Source organism: Pipra filicauda, unplaced genomic scaffold (assembly GCF_003945595.2).
Source record: "Pipra filicauda isolate LSUMZ 115617 unplaced genomic scaffold, ASM394559v2 scaffold391_size691406_pilon, whole genome shotgun sequence".
NCBI classification, from domain to species: domain Eukaryota; kingdom Metazoa; phylum Chordata; class Aves; order Passeriformes; family Pipridae; genus Pipra; species Pipra filicauda.
Window position 1 is genome coordinate 176,387 of NW_024104522.1, and position 17,280 is coordinate 193,666.

General features: G+C 53.4%; 1 protein-coding gene across 2 annotated transcripts in view; it reads right to left on the minus strand.

The window, feature by feature from the left end:
* Positions 1-17,280, minus strand: part of SEPTIN5 (septin 5) — a 40,007-nt gene that overhangs the window by 15,742 nt on the left and 6,985 nt on the right. The window contains exon 3 of one of the 2 annotated variants that reach the window (XM_027733150.2): positions 4,052-4,115. The exons of the other annotated variant lie outside the window; for it this stretch is intronic. Coding sequence (XP_027588951.1) covers positions 4,052-4,066 — 15 coding nt within the window. The 5' untranslated portion in view covers positions 4,067-4,115. The remainder of the gene's footprint in view (positions 1-4,051; positions 4,116-17,280) is intronic. 2 annotated transcript variants of the gene reach the window in all.

Consider the following 17,280-nt stretch of genomic DNA (forward strand, 5'->3'; position numbering starts at 1 on the left):
AACCAAGCTTTGAAGACATTTCAGAACAAGGAAGTATCTGCGTGTTTGTTAAGCAGACAAACCCAGCACACCACAGAATTAATTTAACTTCAAGTCTGGGTTCTGAACCTACCTGTAAGATCTGCTTTCCACCTTTCTATGCAGCCATAGAAACCAACTGGGGGGGTAATACCACAGCATGTATAATGAAGTGACAGGAGATGACGGCACTGGTGGTGCTGGAGGAACCTGTCCCTTGCCACACAGCTTCCTGAGCAACTCTCTGCTCACCAATGGGAAGGACACATTCAGCCGTACTCCTGCCCTGCTCCCAGAGCTCCCACTGCTGCTCTGGGAACTGCAGGTCTCTGGCAGTGGCTCCACAGAGCACCTGACTTGCAGAGTCTGCACTGGTCACCCTGGGGCCACAACCCGGTGTCTCCACCACGCCCCCAAGTCTGGCTGGCACCAGGTTTCTGGCAGATATGCTGTGGCCCAGGGGCTGCAGTGCTCAGGCTCCATCCTCGGTGAACAACCAGGAGCGTGTCACAGAAGGAAAAATCTTCAGCCTGATCCAGACAGATGCTCTTGAGCAGCACAGAGCTGGGCAACAGGACCAGGGTCCCCCAGGGATGCACCCAGCCAGGCTGGCTGAGCAGGAGAGCTGTGAAACAGCACATCCATGGCTTGGCAGGGGCAGCAGAGCCACGTAATAACAGCATTTATGTTTTTTCCTCTGAAGCAGACAAAGCTATTTTCAGAATTCCCCACAGAAGGGAAATTTTCTTCCTGGCAGTTTTCTAGGATGACGGGAAGGGCAGTTCCAGAGGAGCTCTTTGGTCAAGTTGAACAGGAGCAGCAGCAGGCAGTAAAACCACTCCCACCTTGGACCAGGGTGATGGAGGCTGAGGAACTGCAGGTATCCTCCTTGCAGGTGCAGAACTGGGAACCTCCAGGACTCAGTTGCCACCTTCTTCTCCTGCTGCCTCCTCTCCTGCTACATGGAAAGTCAGTGCTGACTTCAGACGGATGAGTCTCATGGGCCTCTGAACTCTGCTGCTCCATCACCAGCAGAGCTGCACACTTACCCTGAGGCTCCTGCTGACCTGATCAAAGGGAAAATGCCTTGCTGATCTAAATTCTGATGATTAATTTAACCTTGAACTTGCAAGCAAGGCTCCATGTGAGTCGCTACTGGGAGCATCAGAGCCCTGACACTTGAGCCAGGCTTCATTCTTTGATGCTCAAGGAAAAGCAAGATACCAGGCCAGAGGTGAAGAAATTCCAAAGCACGGGATTAATACCCTGTACATTCAGTGCCACAAGCACAATCCACACAGCAACTAAGATCTTGTCTTCTCTTTTACCTACCCCACAGGTCAAGCATTAATTTCTGCTCAAGGATCACTGCTGTTTTGTCACCTAATCCCTCCAGAAATCTATCGAATTCCATTCCAAAGGTATTTGTGCTCCCTGCTTCCACTTGAAGTGCCTCGTGCTTCCCAAGAAGCACAGTGTGACTCATGCCATGCTTCCACTTCCAGCTCTCAAAAAGGACCAACGACCATAAATTGCCTCCCGCTTGTTTAAACTCGTGACTCGCTCTGGAGCGAGTTCACAGCGCTCCCTGCCCTCAGCTCCTCATCTCGGATAACCTGCAGGGTGTAACAAAGCGGGCAGCCGTGGAGCTGGCTGGATCTCTGGCACAGCCCGGTCGCTGCGTGTCCCCTCCCCGGAGGAGCCGCTGCGGTACCGGCTCGTTCCACGCGAGGGAGAAGCCGGCCCGTGGCAGGGCCGTGTCCGAGCCCTTCCCCGGCCAGGGCCGCGCAGAAATCCACGTGCGGCTCAAACCCGCCCCCCTCGTTGCTTCCACCTCGCACAGGGTCACAGGCACGGACACCTCCGATTGCGAATGCATTCAAAACCTTAGCACAGGGTGGAGGTTTCCAAATTTAGCCTGTTCAGACAGGAGGAGAAACCAAGTGGCGCAGGAAGGTCTGCGGCAGTCTCAGCACTACCACTGCTCACCTCTCCCCCTGCTTCATTCTCCAGCTCTGCAGCACAAATCAGGCTTAAACAGAATCCCAGGCTCTCATCTCAAAGCTACAGCTGGGAAAACCAGAGAGAGGAGTGCCCTGCCAGCCCTGGGAAGCCAGGAACAGCAACACGTGGGAGACAAACAGGTACACGTTGCTCTGTGGCACAGAAGCTGGCTGGGCTTGGAGCTGTTTGGTAGGAGAGGATGGAAGATAATGGTGATTTATCCTCTGAAGTGCAAGAGCACTGCTTCTTCCAGCTCTCAGGTTCTCCATCCAAATGACAAGAGCACCAGCAGTTTTGGAAGCTCTTGACGCATGTTACCATACACGAACAGGAAAAGGCTGGGGACAGGATCCTACAGAAGGTCCAGTTTAAGTTACAGGTAGTGGTCCCAATCCTGCGATCCTTACTCACCGAGTAGTCCCTTTGAAATAGAGACGACTGCTCACGTGAGTAAGGGATGCAGGATCGGGCCTGTCTACCCCAGAGGCCGAATCCTGACCCGGAGAGGACATCCCGGCCTCTGAGCATGGGAGACGCTCCCGCCTGGGCCAGCGGGAGCGAACCCAAAGGCAGCACCGGGGAAGATAATCCAGGCTGGGGCACCACCCCTGCAAACAGCACACTGAGCACTGACCATGGGGAGCAAGGCAGGGGACAAGTAAGACGGGAAAAGGGGTGCTTCACTCAATCAGGGATGCTTCTGGTTCATCCCCAGTTCACCCATCTCACTGATAGTCCCAGGTCTGCAAGGTCTTTCTTAACCCAGCAGGCTCCTGAAAACAGTACTGGGAGAATGAAAGCAAACTGTCTTGGGATGGCTCCCAACCTCTATGTGGATCTCCCAGCTACAATTAACATAACTTTAGGAGTAGCTGATGGCCACAAGAGAGGAGAATAAGCCTACTCTTAACTCACCAAATAATTTTTAATTCCATTAGTTAAGGGGGAAAAGGCAGCTCTCTAAAGCAACCTTCACTCCTGGGAAGTGCCCAAAGAGAAGAAAGCTGGCTTTAGCCCATGTGAGCAATAACCCCAAAAAGCTCTGCAGACAAGGAGGTAGAGGCCCCTTCTCCTTCCCAGGGCATCTCCTGTAGGTCTCCCTTCAGTGCTCAGACCCCCAGGCTCCAGCCTCCCACCGTCCCTCCCTGCTGGGCTGGCCCAGCGCAGTCCCACCGAGGAACACGAGGCACAGCCCCCCGCACGCTGAGCTGGCAGAGCCACACGGGGACCTCCACCTTCCTTCCCCAGCCTTGGGCTTGTGGCACCAGCCCCTCTGACCAAGATGTGCCTGCTGAGAGGGAGCCAGGCACGCACCCTCCTCCCTGCACAGCCCTGCCCGTGCTGCAGGCACAGCCGGACTGGCTGCAGGGCGCTGTCCCTCCCAGCCCAGCACGGGGCAGCGTTCCCAGCAAAAGCAGCCCTGTGGCTTCCAGTCTCACGCGACTCCCCGGGATGTGCTGGACCATCTGCCATCCCAGAGGGGACCCCCGGGAGCTGCTTCCCAGCCTCACCATAAAAACAGTCCGTGCAAACGTCACTGCCCACACCAGCCTGCCCAGGGCTGGGCCCTGTGTCGGGACCAGCGTCTGTCTTTGCAGATGGATAATTAGATTCCCTTTCCATTTCCTTTCCCCTCCTGATGGTTTCTCTGGCTGGCAGTTCCCCCACAGCCCTGCACAATCCAGCAGCATTAGTCAGAGGGAAATTCTGCACCCTTCTTCCCCTGGATGTTGCTCTTGGTTCAATACAAACAGCAGAAATGAACTGTGGGATGATTTGAGTGCTTTGCTGCAGCACCATTTGTCCTTTTCAGCCTGGCAAACACAACTTGCCCCTTGCCCCTCCCACACCTGCCCCTTCTCCCCGAGTGACACAGAAATCACAGCGTGAATTCAATGACTGTTTTTGGCAATTGGAAGCAGTTAGCTAATCACCAGGAATAACAATCAGCTGGGCTGGGGTTGCAGCACACCTCCATTTATGAGCAGTGGTGCAAAACACTCTTTTGGGCAGGGCCTAAGAAGCGTACCTCATTCTCAGCCATGGTGTGAGGTGCTCTCAGAAAAAGATCATAACACCTTCCTGCAGGAAACCTGAGGAAGAGATGGAGCAGTGATAAAATTGGGGTAAATCAACACAGAGCTGTCTCTCAGAGCTCCCAGAGAAGGGAAGGGATGTGTGCCCAGATGAAGTATCCACAGAGATCCTCACTGAGCACACAAGATATCTGTCCTCCCCTGCCACTAAGCAGTGGCTTTCTGGGAAGCAATACTGGTACCTGAAGCCCTGGTGGTTGCCCAAGCAGCCCCAGGACCTGCAGAGATGCACAGACACATCGGCTCCACCTGACAGAGGACAGCAGAGGAGTTATCCTGCTGGGATTAACAACTCCCCCACAGATCCTCCCTAACAGGAGATGTACAGACTGAGGTTTCCAGGGACAATCTGTCCGTTCTGATCTCTTGTACCCGGTAACATACTGTGTTCTCCATGGGCAGTGTCCTGAGTCCATGCAGAGCACAGATCTCACAGCTCTCCGATGCCAACCCTCCAGACTCCCAGCTTCTACTCTGCACCTGGCTGCCCTCGGGAAGGGGCTGTGAAAAGCCTTTTGGAAGATTTCAGGAGCTTGCAGCTGGACTGTCTCCCCTCTGATCCGTGCCAGCCCATTGCTGGCTGCCCACCAAGAGCCGGGTGGAGCGTTACCGGCTGTGCCAGGCTCGCGGGACACGAGGCCCCAGACACTGCAGCCGTTGAGCAGTGGGTGCCTCTTCTACCACTTGCAGCCTGGCTGGGCTTCCCAGGGCCTGGCCCACGGCACACACCAGTGACTGCACTGGATCAGAGCTGCTGCTGCACAGCAGGAGTGTGGCTCGGTGTTCCCAAAGGGCATCGCAGCCCCGGCTGCCCCAGAGGTGCCCAGCACTGTGGGGGGCCCTGGGACCAGCCAGGCAGACACAGAGCCTGGCACTTTGCTGCCTGAATGAAGAAGAAAAGGTAAGAGCTGCAAGGCAGCTGGGGACCAGGATTGTTCCCCATTTGCCTGCAGCTGTGCAGCCATCCAGTGTTCACACCAGCCCCTGGTACCCAGCGCAGACACCGAGGCCATGCCAGGGGGAGATGTCAGAATAATCAAAAAGGGAATCGAGATGCTCTCCAACACCTTTCTCTCCCCTTCTCCCCCCCCCCCCCCCTTGCTCCAGCAAACACCAGGCCTGGTTACACCTCTGCTGCACAACTTGCCACTTCCCTGTGCCCTGCAGCATGACTGGAGATTCACATTTTATTAAATACTGTGATGATGGGAGAAAACTTCAAGTCACTGAACATCTAAATCAAACTGTGCTGTCAAAGGGAATTTAAACAGTTTCTTCCATACTTAAGAGTAATAGTCAGTAACTGCTGAGTGTTGCTTCTCCTTATCAGAGGGATGCTGACCAGTATGGAAAAAATGAGACTAGTTAGTCTGAGTTTGTAGTGAAACAGAGCAAAAGATGAAGAAGTATCTGGGTAAGAGTCTCAGCAGAGAGTGTGTCGGATACCAGAGAGCATCCCATGCCCTTCCACAGTGCAGGTGTGAACTGCAAGGTCTGGAACTCAGACACGGAGACCACATGGATCATTTACCCAGACTGATGGACACTGGCAGGTCCTGATGGCTCTGTGGGACCCAGAGGAACACCCTGCCTGAGGCTGCTGTGGACACAGCGCAGCTCTCCGGGCTGGGAGGTCGGCTCAGCAGTGCTCCTGCAGCAGAGGGGTGATGGCAGGCACCCCAGCACAGAGCCAGGGCCAGCCCCCCCAGCACAGCAGCCTTGTCTGCTCCAGTCCAGCCCCAAACTTCAGGAGCAGTTTTGCAGCAGTGAGAGGTTCCTCCTGACCGCTGAGATGGTGCCATCTGCTTCCATTTATGTGCTGGCTCACAGGAGCAGCTACAGAGCAAGTGCCCTGAAAAAGAGCCCGATGTGCCAGTGGTGCTTGTGCAGCTCTAAATGGTACAAAAGCACAAAAAGCAGAGAGTGGAGATGAAAACAGCAGCATGTGGCATGGGAGAGTCTAGGCAGCTTCTGAACAGAATAGCAGGAGGAGGAAAGGGATGCAAACTGGGGACACCCTGTGTGGGGAGGGCTAAGGAAATATTGGCCCTGTCTGGCAGCTGAACTGAGGGAGGACTTTGCCACCTCGGTTTACCAGTCACACCCGCCTTGGCAGGGAAAACAGTGCTCTTGCTCAACAGGAGGTTTCATACCATAAAACAGATTGCTTAATTCTTGGCAATTTGTGCTCAGCAACTACCCTTTTCCTGTGGTTGCTGCTTCCTCTCTGAGCACACATTTTTTCAGAGCCAGAAAAGACATTATGCTCCTCTCAGCCTGCCCCTGGGCCCTGCAATTCCCCTCAGAGATTCCTCCCTTTGGAAGATCTGGTGCCTGTGGTAGACTCACGGCCACAGCAGAGAGCAGCAGAACATGTACTAAGTTCTCCTTTCCTTCACAACAAAGTTTTCCTGGTCTTGCTTGGAGAGAGTGGAACTGAGTGTTCCTGGAGAACAGTGCTCTTAGGTGAGAAGGGATGGAATTCAGGACATACCACGAACAAAACCCAGCAGCAGTTACACACTGATACTGCAGTGGCAGCAACCAACTGCACAAAACTACCACAGAACCAAAATCCTAGAGCATCCTACACAGCTCCATGGAGGGAATCCTTTCCAATATGATCTTGTCCTACTGCCTCAATCCCATCACCAGCTTCTCTGCCTGCCTGTGGTTTTGATTATCCCACTTCCAACCACACCCTTCTGGAAAAGGTACCTCTGGATCACCTGGATCACACTCAGCCCCACACCAACACAGCACCAATGCTGCAACCAGAGACAGGAGAGCAGCCAGACCTCAGGTCTGGCTGGAAAAGAGCTTTCTCTAAAGTGTATCCTCCTGTAACTCGTGTTGTTTAGTGTAACAGCCTGAGCATAACAGCTTCCCTGCTTCTCCAATCTGCCTTTGCTCTGCTGTCACATATTGTCAAGCTGTCCCACTCAGCCCTGCTCTGCTGAACTCTGCCCAGGAGACACTTCTCCTCAAAGCCCCAGATACAGTGACATTGCCATCCTGGTCCATGACAGCCCTGCCCCAGTCACCCCGAGGCTGCTCCTGGGGCCTTTATGCCTTGCAGAGAGCACACAGCACCTGGACACACCCAGCTTCAGCCACACACACACAGGGCTGCTGAGCCTGCAGGCCAGGAGATCCTGCACAGCCCAGCTGACCCTGGACACCAGGAGATCCTGCACAGCCCAGCTGACCCTGGACACCAGGAGATCCTGCACAGCCCAGCTGACCCTGGACACCAGGAGATCCTGCACAGCCCAGCTGACCCTGGACACCAGGAGAGCCCTCTGCATGGCCCACCAGGCACAGCCAGGCTCGGGCAGGCAGGACCTGCTGCCAAGACCTCCCAGAGCAAAGGCAGAGCCCATGACCCTGCCCCAGGCTGCCAGCTCACCCAGAGTGGGGGCAGGCCCCAGGCAGTGCAGCAGGGCTGGGCACAGAGCCCCATGTCACCACCCCAGCTCCAGAGCTGACAAACCTCCCGCCGAGGGCAGTGCCCAGGACAAAGCCTCCTTTGTTCTGGCACACGAGCCCGTTCCAGGCTCCCGCCGGGACACATCTTTACTGTGCCCTCCTGACTCCGGCAACAGGCAGGGCTCAGGGACAATGGCCCCTTTCTGGGATGCTGCTGGGGCTCACACACAGGAGGCCACAGATGCAGGGCACTGCCAAGGTCCTGAGCCTGCCAGGCAGCGAGTGCTGGCACCACGTGTCTGTCACCACATGCTGGCAGTGGGGAACCCCCTCAGCAGTGGGGCCTGGGAGCACCATGTTACAGCACCCAGGTACAGCCCTTTCCTCGGGCAGACACACAGGGCTGGCTCCCAACACTGGGGCTGTTCTCTCCACCAGCACAAACAGGACACACCACACCTCCTGTCCCCTCCCTGAAGAGGCCACAACCTCTGCAGAGAGCAGCACAACAGCTCAGACATCACAAGCAGCCCTAAATCCTGGTAACAGGGGCAGACAGGATCTCCTGGGGCTATACCCACACTTGGGGGGCTGGCAGACTGCAGGAGGGCTCGGGGCCAGAGCCCCCCCGTCCGTGCCCAGGGCTCTCCAGGAGGCACAGGGCTCTCCTGGAGCCCTAGCCCTCACCCGTGCCCTTCAAAGAGCAGTGGAAGCTCTGGCAGTGCCTCCAAAGGCTGCTCCGCCTCGGAGCTGGAGATGGATGAGGTCATCTCCAGTCTGAAATCACTTCCCTTCTCAAGCTGCTCTCAGGACTGTGCCACGGATTCAAAAGAGTGGGATGGGTGGGGAGGGAAACCAAACCAACTGAGCATGTTCCCCATTAAGAGCTCACCACTTGATTTATTTCTGCCTCCCAGTCGATTGCCGTCTGAACCCTCCAGCCTCCCTTCTTCCCCTGCAGGAACAAACCTGGCAGGAACTGTTTTAATAGCAGGGTATGGCACAAGCTGCACGGGACTACACTCGACCCCCAGCTCCCCAAATCCAAACCCAAGCAGAGCAGTGGGGAGAAGTCACCTCTTGGTGCTGTCAGACGAGCCCAGCCACACCCCTCTGCCCTGTGCCGAGCTCCACTGCCGGCCTTCCACTGCAGCAGCCCAGCTTTGTCCCCACACACAGTGTTGGGAATGCTTTGTACTGGCAATGCAGCACAGAGCACCAGCACCACTGCCCTGTGGCTTCTACAGCCACATTCTCCTCTGTAAAAGTGGCCACACTTGTCTGAGTGGCAGCAGGATTCTCCTGCCTGGACCAGGCAGCACAAATATCTGAAGAAACACACTGAGAGAGGAAGGTGAAAATTCAGGTCACCAGCACAGGGGAACCCTATGGAAAAGAGCCTTGCAGTGGCCACACTTGGCCAGGAGAAACCAGACTGACAGTTTAGTGGTGTTATTTTAAAAACACACTGACCACAGATGAATCAGTGTCTCATTCCTGGAGGCTCTAACCTGACCACAGCACCCAACAGTGCCTCAGGCAATAACAGCCAGGACACATCACTGGCCCACAGTTCCCTCCCACAGCCAGAGGTTTTGCCCTCAGCCCAGGTTTTGCTCAGCACAGGAAGGCACTGAGGTTTTGCGTGTTTCTTCCAAGGTTCCCAGTCTGACTGCCATGGCAGATATTGGATGGGGCCATTCTGTCAGCAAATGCAGCTGCTCTGATCCTGCACTGTCTGGACCCAGCCCCAGTGCAGCCTCACTGGTGCCACAGCAGTGACTGGACCCAGCCAGCCAGAGCTGTCACATCCTGGGCTTCAGCTCTGTCCCTCTAAAGCAGAGGGGACATCCCTGCAAACACCCCCCGGCCCTGGCCGGGCCTGCAGTGCCTGTTGATCTCTTGGGGCTCTGGGGCTGGAAGGCACTGAGGAAGGTCCTGCTCTGCACCCAGACGCCCTGGAGAGCTCTGAGCCACCTTCTCTGTCCCCCAAAAAACCTCACCAACACCAGCTGTAGGAAAGTCCTGCTCTCCATCATCTTCACTCTTTTCCAGTAGCCAACCTTGTGTGCAGGAATGGACAGACATTCTGTCTGCAAACAACTGTATGTGAATAATCCTGCGAGTGAGAGCAGACCTGCACTAATGCTGACACAGTCTTCCCATATGTTGGGGTTTTTCTCTTTTTACAGTTTTTATTTTTAAATTGCTCAATATGCAGGTAAAAGCCATTCAGACTGAAAGCAAAGGCTTCACCCAGGGCAGCTTAGGAAGAATCAGACTGTACTGTTTTTGAGGAACTCACAAATAAGATACGGATAAACATACAAAACCACACCCTGAGTTTTCCAAAACTATAGGCTGGAAAGATTCACTGAGGGACTGTTGAATATTCTGGGCAGCAAGACCTGAGGATATGGAAGAGACGCTGTGAAAACATTACTATATTAAGAACAACATTAAGTAACCTAATTCAAGAAAAAGCTCTTCCCAGGATTTCTCTCTGCAAAGGAATTCCACAGACGTAAGGACATTGGTGCCCTGGTGAAGTCAGAAATGAAGGTTCTATTTTCCTTTTCCAGTAATACTTAGATTTAACTGTATAAACTGTTCCCCTGGGAGCCAATCCTATTTCACTGTTTATGCAAGAGCCTTAGAGTTGGACTTTAAAGGTGAAAGCACCAACTGCCCAATGCAGGGAGCCCAATCAGTACCGATGTTCTTGCTACAGCAAACAGCTGCTTCATTGCAGTTCTCTCCAATTCTTTGCCCTGCTGTCATTGGCATATCCAGAAAGAGCAGAGCCCAGGAGGACTGGGCAAGCATGGCCTCAGTTATCACCAATGCAAAAGGTGAGAGGAGACCCCCAAGAGCAAAGCCTGCTGAGTTTTCCATGCTGTGATGGGTCTGGTGAAGCAGAGACAGGCACCTGGGATGCAGCAGCATCCAACCTCAGGGCAAAGCACATCTCCTCAGCCCTGGACTGCTCACCCAGCGAGTGGCCTGCAGTCACTACACATCCCAGGGGGCACACACCCACGGCAGGGTGCAGAGCAGGGCACAAAGGCCACACAGGGCTCGTGCCCCAAAGCAAACAACTGCCAGAGAGCACAGCCAGGGTGGGAAACAGTGACCACCCAGCAGCCAGCTGCTGCCAGGATCACACAGAAGGGGCTTAAAGATGAGTCTGAAGGAGGATGAAGAGGACCATTTTCAAAAGAAGCAAGGTAGGATGAGGTTAAGAGCACTACTCCACAATGAAACATCTCTGCCAAACAGAGTCCCTAAAAAACAAAGCAGCATTGTAAAAGTTTCAGTTTCAATAAAGAAACCAAAGTGTTAGATGGCCATGATCCTTTCACAGAGCTACAGCTCTCACTGATTTTTTTGAGGCAAAGATGAAAGGGCCATTCAGAACGGCCTGGAACATACCTCCTGCAGTATTTTCACAGTTATTTTCCTTCACCTACCCCTTTCCTGGACCTAATCCATGGACCACGGCACATGAAAGGCAACTGTAAGCCTGGCACCAGGTATGTAAATTCCACAGCAGCAGCAGTGTCCTCATGAGAGATGGTGAGAGCTCTGCCTGCACAGCAACTCAGAGCAGCCACAGGGATGGAGGGGGGAGCAGTGGCAAGGCTGCTCACCACAGCCAAATTTATAAAAATACAGGAGGTATCTAGCTCCTCTCAATTTCAAAGGACTTGGGCACTTTCATCTGTGTTAAAAGAAGGCTGGCTCTTGGTTCATGTTATTGCAAACTAAAAAATTTGCCTTCAAAATAACTATATTGTACAATGGCCTTTGTGGAAAAGCTTATGTTTCATCCTATAGCCTTTCATCTCCACACCACCAACCCAGACAAGAGAAAGTGTCAGCTCCTTGGTTAATCCAGAATATAGATATAAAACAGTCTCAGGCACTGCAAGGAGGATCACTTCCTTTGGGGCAGGGACAGCCCCCAGTTCTGGGCTGGCACAGTGGGAACCTGCAGGGCTGTGGCCCAGGAGAGGCTTCACAGACACTCCAGAACCCTGCCACTGTGCCACAAGGCCACACTGAGCTTCACACTAAAAACAAGAAGATCAGAGCTGCTGTTATGATCTTCCAAAAAAAGGCACAGAGTTTAGAACACAACTCTGCCATTTTGGCAAATTTCATCACTGATAATTCAGTATAAATATAAAATACTGTGGCCACACCAGGCAACCCAGTTTGACCAGGACAGGCCTGGAATACCAGTATTGTCCTGACAAAGTCTCAGGGATGGTATTTTCTGCCAAATTCAAGACTGCCATTTTGCTTCTCTCCTTGGCTTAGGAACAAACCCTAGCATCCAACTGGATTGCAGGAGACAGAGACTGAAGAACTAAATCTTGCAGAGGGTCATTAAAAGACATGCATTCAAAATCATATTGCTCCAGCCCTCCGAAAATCCTTTCCACCTTCTCCCCTGAAAAACTGAGGGAGAAAGCAACCACAAAAGGTTAGTGCCCCAAGCTGAATAACTCATGTCCTTGCATCAGGGACACAGCCCAATCACTGGGCACACTGGGTTCTCCATAACCTCTGTTCTTTGCAGATAACACTGCTGTGACACTGGTCTTTGCTGCTATTTCAATCTTGATTTCCACTGGAAAGTTTATCCAGTCAGAGTCATCAATATACTCTCTACTTGCCCTGTAGCTAAACTGTTAACAGTCCTGATCAGAAGGAACAGATAATTGTGGAATCCTCCCTCCTGTGGATTTTTCAGTGATATTGCTGATTTCATAAATCTCTTTCTGGGTTCCACCTGAAAGTAACAAAAATGGCAGAGTGCCTGAGATATAAGATGGGAGATGCTAACATAGCAGGCACTGGAATAGCAGAGTTCATGAAAATGTCACCCTTGAAATGATTACAATGGATTTCTAGAAGTCAGAGTGAAACTGGACTAAAGAAGATATTAGACAAGACAGAAAGTCATTTGAGTGTAAACGCTGTAGCTGTTGGACACACAAGGGGCAGCAACACGCAATGTTAGAAAGAACTTGGAAGCAATGGAGTGGAAAAAATTGCATTTGCTAGGCTGTGTTTTCCTAGGAGGCAACCTAAGGAAATGGAAACAGCCACGGAGGTGAGGCAGGGGAGCGAGGCAGGAGGAGGAATGCTGGGCTCAGGCAGCAGGGCAGGGGAGAGCCAGCACAGCAACCCCTGCAGTGTCAGCTCAGGGACACCCACTCACGGCCCTCCCCGAGAACAGGGGGCACAGGCAGGGGGCTGCACACTCAGGGGGGTGCACACTCAGGGGAGGTGCACACTCAGGGGGGTGCACACTCAGGTGAGGTGCACACTCAGGTGAGGTGCACACTCAGGTGAGGTGCACACTCAGGGGAGGTGCACACTCAGGGGCTGCACACTCAGGGGGGTGCACACTCAGGGGGGTGCACACTCAGGGGAGGTGCACACTCAGGTGAGGTGCACACTCAGGTGAGGTGCACACTCAGGGGGTGCACACTCAGGTGAGGTGCACACTCAGGGGGTGCACACTCAGGGGGGTGCACACTCAGGGGGGTGCACACTCAGGTGAGGTTCACACTCAGGGGGTGCACACTCAGGTGAGGTGCACACTCAGGTGAGGTGCACACTCAGGGGGTGCACACTCAGGGGGTGCACACTCAGGTGAGGTTCACACTCAGGGGGTGCACACTCAGGTGAGGTTCACACTCAGGGGGTGCACACTCAGGTGAGGTGCACACTCAGGGGGTGCACACTCAGGTGAGGTTCACACTCAGGTGAGGTGCACACTCAGGTGAGGTTCACACTCAGGTGAGGTGCACACTCAGGGGAGGTGCACACTCAGGGGAGGTGCAGAATCAGCTGCCCACCAACAGCTCTGGGGACCCGAGCACAGCAAGTCAAACCTTCATCTGCTTTAAGAATCCCAGGATAACTCTCTCCAAGCAGAGTCCAGAACTGACACCACATCAGAATGAGGAGAGGTTTTCCTGGGCTCCCAGCCTGGGCTCTGACTTGCCAGACCAAACAGCCATCTCCTGGAATTTATTCTCTGTGTGGGATCTTGTCCCACTGCCTGTGGGACACGTGCCACCCCCTCACAGACATGCTAAATGTCACACCAGACTGGCCAGACTTGGCAAACTGAGTCCCCAAGCCCCCGAAAACCCTGGCTTAACCCAGAGACCTGGCTTTCCCCACACTTCACAGCTCCCTCACATACTCCTAGAATACATGAAGTTCTTGCCCTTCTTATCATCAGTTTCAAGGGTGTAAGAAAGGAAAGAAATATCTGTAACATGAGGATTTCCAACCTCCAGTGCTGAGGGACAGGGCAAGGATGGAGTAGGCCTGGTTTTATGTGCAAAAGGGAACATGCTCCCTCACCTGCACACCTCTGGAACAGACTAACTCCCCTGTACAAAACCAAATCAACAGTGGCAGGCCAAATTCATGGCCTAGTTTTAAGAAATTTTGATAGGACTCCTTCTTGATGTAAATCTACCATAAGTGGGGAAATCAGTTTTTCTTTTCAGGCTCATTTACAAACCATTGCCTTGCAAACACAAAGCAAGATCTGCTTCCTCTGCTGGAGAAAACACATGCTGGCCTATTACTGCAGGATGCCAGCCAAGAGGTGGGTGGATGCCCTAATTATTTTATTTTTTTGAAAAATAATAAAGGAAAATGGTTATTTGCCATGAAGGAAAATCCGTAAACCCCGAGGGACAAGCTCTAGGTACCCAACACACATGGATTCACTGGAGCCACGAAGGAGCTCAGCCCTCGGGCAGACACAGGGTGTCTGAGGAAGCAAGAGCAGCGTCTCATCCAGACATTTCCTGGATGTCCACTGTCATTAATGTCATGACAAGTGGGATCTGAGTCCTTCAAAATGCCCATATCTGTGCTGGGAGCTCTACCTTGCAGGGACACACCCAGTGCAGGATGCAGCACAGGAACAGCACACGGGAAGAACCATCCACACACTTCACAAAGAACCAGGAGATGGGTCATTAAGCTTTCAGACTAACAAGCCCTATTATATCCCTCATTAGCAACCCCATGCACACACTGCACTGCTGCCACATGAAGGGCAGCTCCAGTAACACCATCACTTGTTTACCAAGAGAACAATTCTGCTATTGCCTGACACCTGCCCATGACAGTGCGACCACGGGAGCAGCAAGGAGATGTTTGGATGACACTGGGCATTCAGACAAGGCAGCAAACGCCTGGCACTGGCTGGAACCTCTGAGCAGCTGCTGAGGACCAGCCCCACCACCTCAAACAGAAAGGCTTTCACTGCCGTTAATGAGAGCTGCTGCAAATGATGCCATCCCCAGCTCTGAGATGGCATGCAGCCTCTGCTCGGGGGCGGGCAGGCTGCACAGAGCAGGCACTGAGGAAGGAGAGTGCTGGCTCCACCCAGTCACTCTGGTTTACTCAAACTGCTGTGAAGTGCAGTGCTGTGAACCTGGCATGAGCCCAGTGTGGTGGGGCAGGGCAGAGGAGGCTCATCCCAGGGCCAGGAGGACACACTCCCGCTGCACAGGGAAGGTGAGCAGGGTCCCAGACAGGTCCATGTGACAGTACTGGGGTGTACAAAGCAAACACCCTTCTAACTCACTGGCCTGTCTGAGCCCTGAAGTGTCAGCCCCAGGGCTGCCAGCAGACTAGAGTTGATCCAGAGTGTTCAGCTGCTCAGTGAACCTGGAGTGCTTCCCAAGCATGTGCCTGGATTAACTGCTTGGTAAAAGCACCAAGTCCTTTTCAATAACTGTCCTCTCTGATATGCACTTCCCTCATAAATACATGCTCTGCCAAGGGCTCCTTTCAAGGGGAGGAGAGCCCTTTAAAGTAAGCAGACAAAGAGGTATTAACCTGGGAGTGAGACATGAGCACTTTCCTCCCTGTGTGCTCCAGCTCGGGCTCCAGCTGCACCACAGAACCCATCTGTGAGGGTCGGGGCTGCAAGAACACCCCGTGGGAGACGAGATGGGCAGCACCTCCCCGTCCCCATGACACACTCCTGCTCCTCTCAGCACTGGCAGTCACAGCAGCAAGGCTCTGCTGCAGGCCAGCTGCATCATTGAATTTTAACTCCTGATGCCTTGATCCAGCTCACTGCCTACAAAACAGAGCAAACACCAGCTCCTGAGCTCTGATGCCTCTTCCATTACTGTCTGATCCCAGCTGGCACCAGACCTTCTAAGCAGCAGGAACCTCTGAGAATCTATAGCATCCTAAAAGCCATAAATCTTTCTGATATTTTTTACATCAGGCCTTGGGCAGAGGGAAATTACTACTGGTCCAGATGGGCATTTCCAATACTGCTTATCCACATTTCCAGGACTTCACATCACTTAATACTCAATGCAGAGACTCAGGAGAGCTTTAAACTAAACAGAAAGCACAGCCAAGGGGGCCGTGTACGTAGGGCGGGCAGACAGCAGATGTCTCTGTGACTCACGTTTCACCCAAATATATAATTAATGTTGTATGTAATTTATTTGAAAATAAAAGTGGATGTAAGACTGCAGATCTAAAGACACTACATGTGTGTACATATCACAGCAAGAACGAGCCCCGTGCGTCAGGCGGGATTAAAACAGTTCCCACACTGAGGAAAGAGCCAGGAGACATCACAAGAGGCTGAACCAAAGCGACTTGCCTGGGAAGTGATCTTAAAAATAATTGCAATCCAAACTAAAGCAATAAAAGGCCTGGCCTGTGCTCTCACGTGTCTGTTCACACAGCTCCAAGCACCAGGGAAAGGCAAGGAAAAACGAAACGCAGTGACTGGAGCCCTGACCACACCTGTACTGCACGAGCTGTGCCTGACAGCAAGCAGCAGGAACACCTTCAGCCCTTGGAGACTCTTTTCCCACAAGCCACCTCAGTGGATCTCTCTTTCCCCTCCCTTGCTTCTGCACTGAGAACTTCCAGAGGTCAGTGGGCCGGGCTGGCTCCTCATGGCCAGTCTCCAGGAGCCAGCACTCATCATCCTGTGGTTTATTTGCTCAGCCTGTGCTCCCAGCTCCCAGTTTCCTGCCAGGAGTCATTCTGGGAGAACGGCACCAACTGCCCGGGGGGGGTCAGGCAGACACTGGCCATCCCAGCTCCACACACACCCCTGGACACACTTGGTAACAAGCTTCAAGACAAACAGGGCACTCCCAGAGATCCTGGGAAGAGCGAAGGGCTGAGTTGCACAAAGCTCAGTCTCCCCCAGCACAGGGCCGGGTCAGCCCCTGCCCTGCCCGTCCCTCTGTGCAGAGCCACAGGGTGAGCACATGTCCTGGTACTGCATCAGCCAGTGCCACCCTGCAGAGACAGCCCGGGCTTGAGAGCTGAGGGAAGAACTGCAGTTAACTTCTGTGAAGGGCTTCCCACCTCTGACTGACTGACAGCTACACTGGCTCACAGCCCAGAGAGCCCGGGGTGAGCCTGAACCACAGCCCAGGATCCTCCTGCCTTAGCCCTGAGCCCCCCTCAGCCCTGGCTGCCATGCAGGGCACCAGGCTGGGGCAGCCTGAGGGCTGCACAGCTCTGTCCACAAGGTTTGTGCCACCTTGAGCATCCCCACACTGCCCTGCACAGCACAGCTATGTCCCTCTTCTGGAGCTCAACTTCAGCCTCAACTTCTCTTCTTCCTTTTGACTTCAGGAGGGGAAAGTTGTATTAAAGCCAGAAACTAAACAATTCTCCTCCCCCCTTGGCACTACAC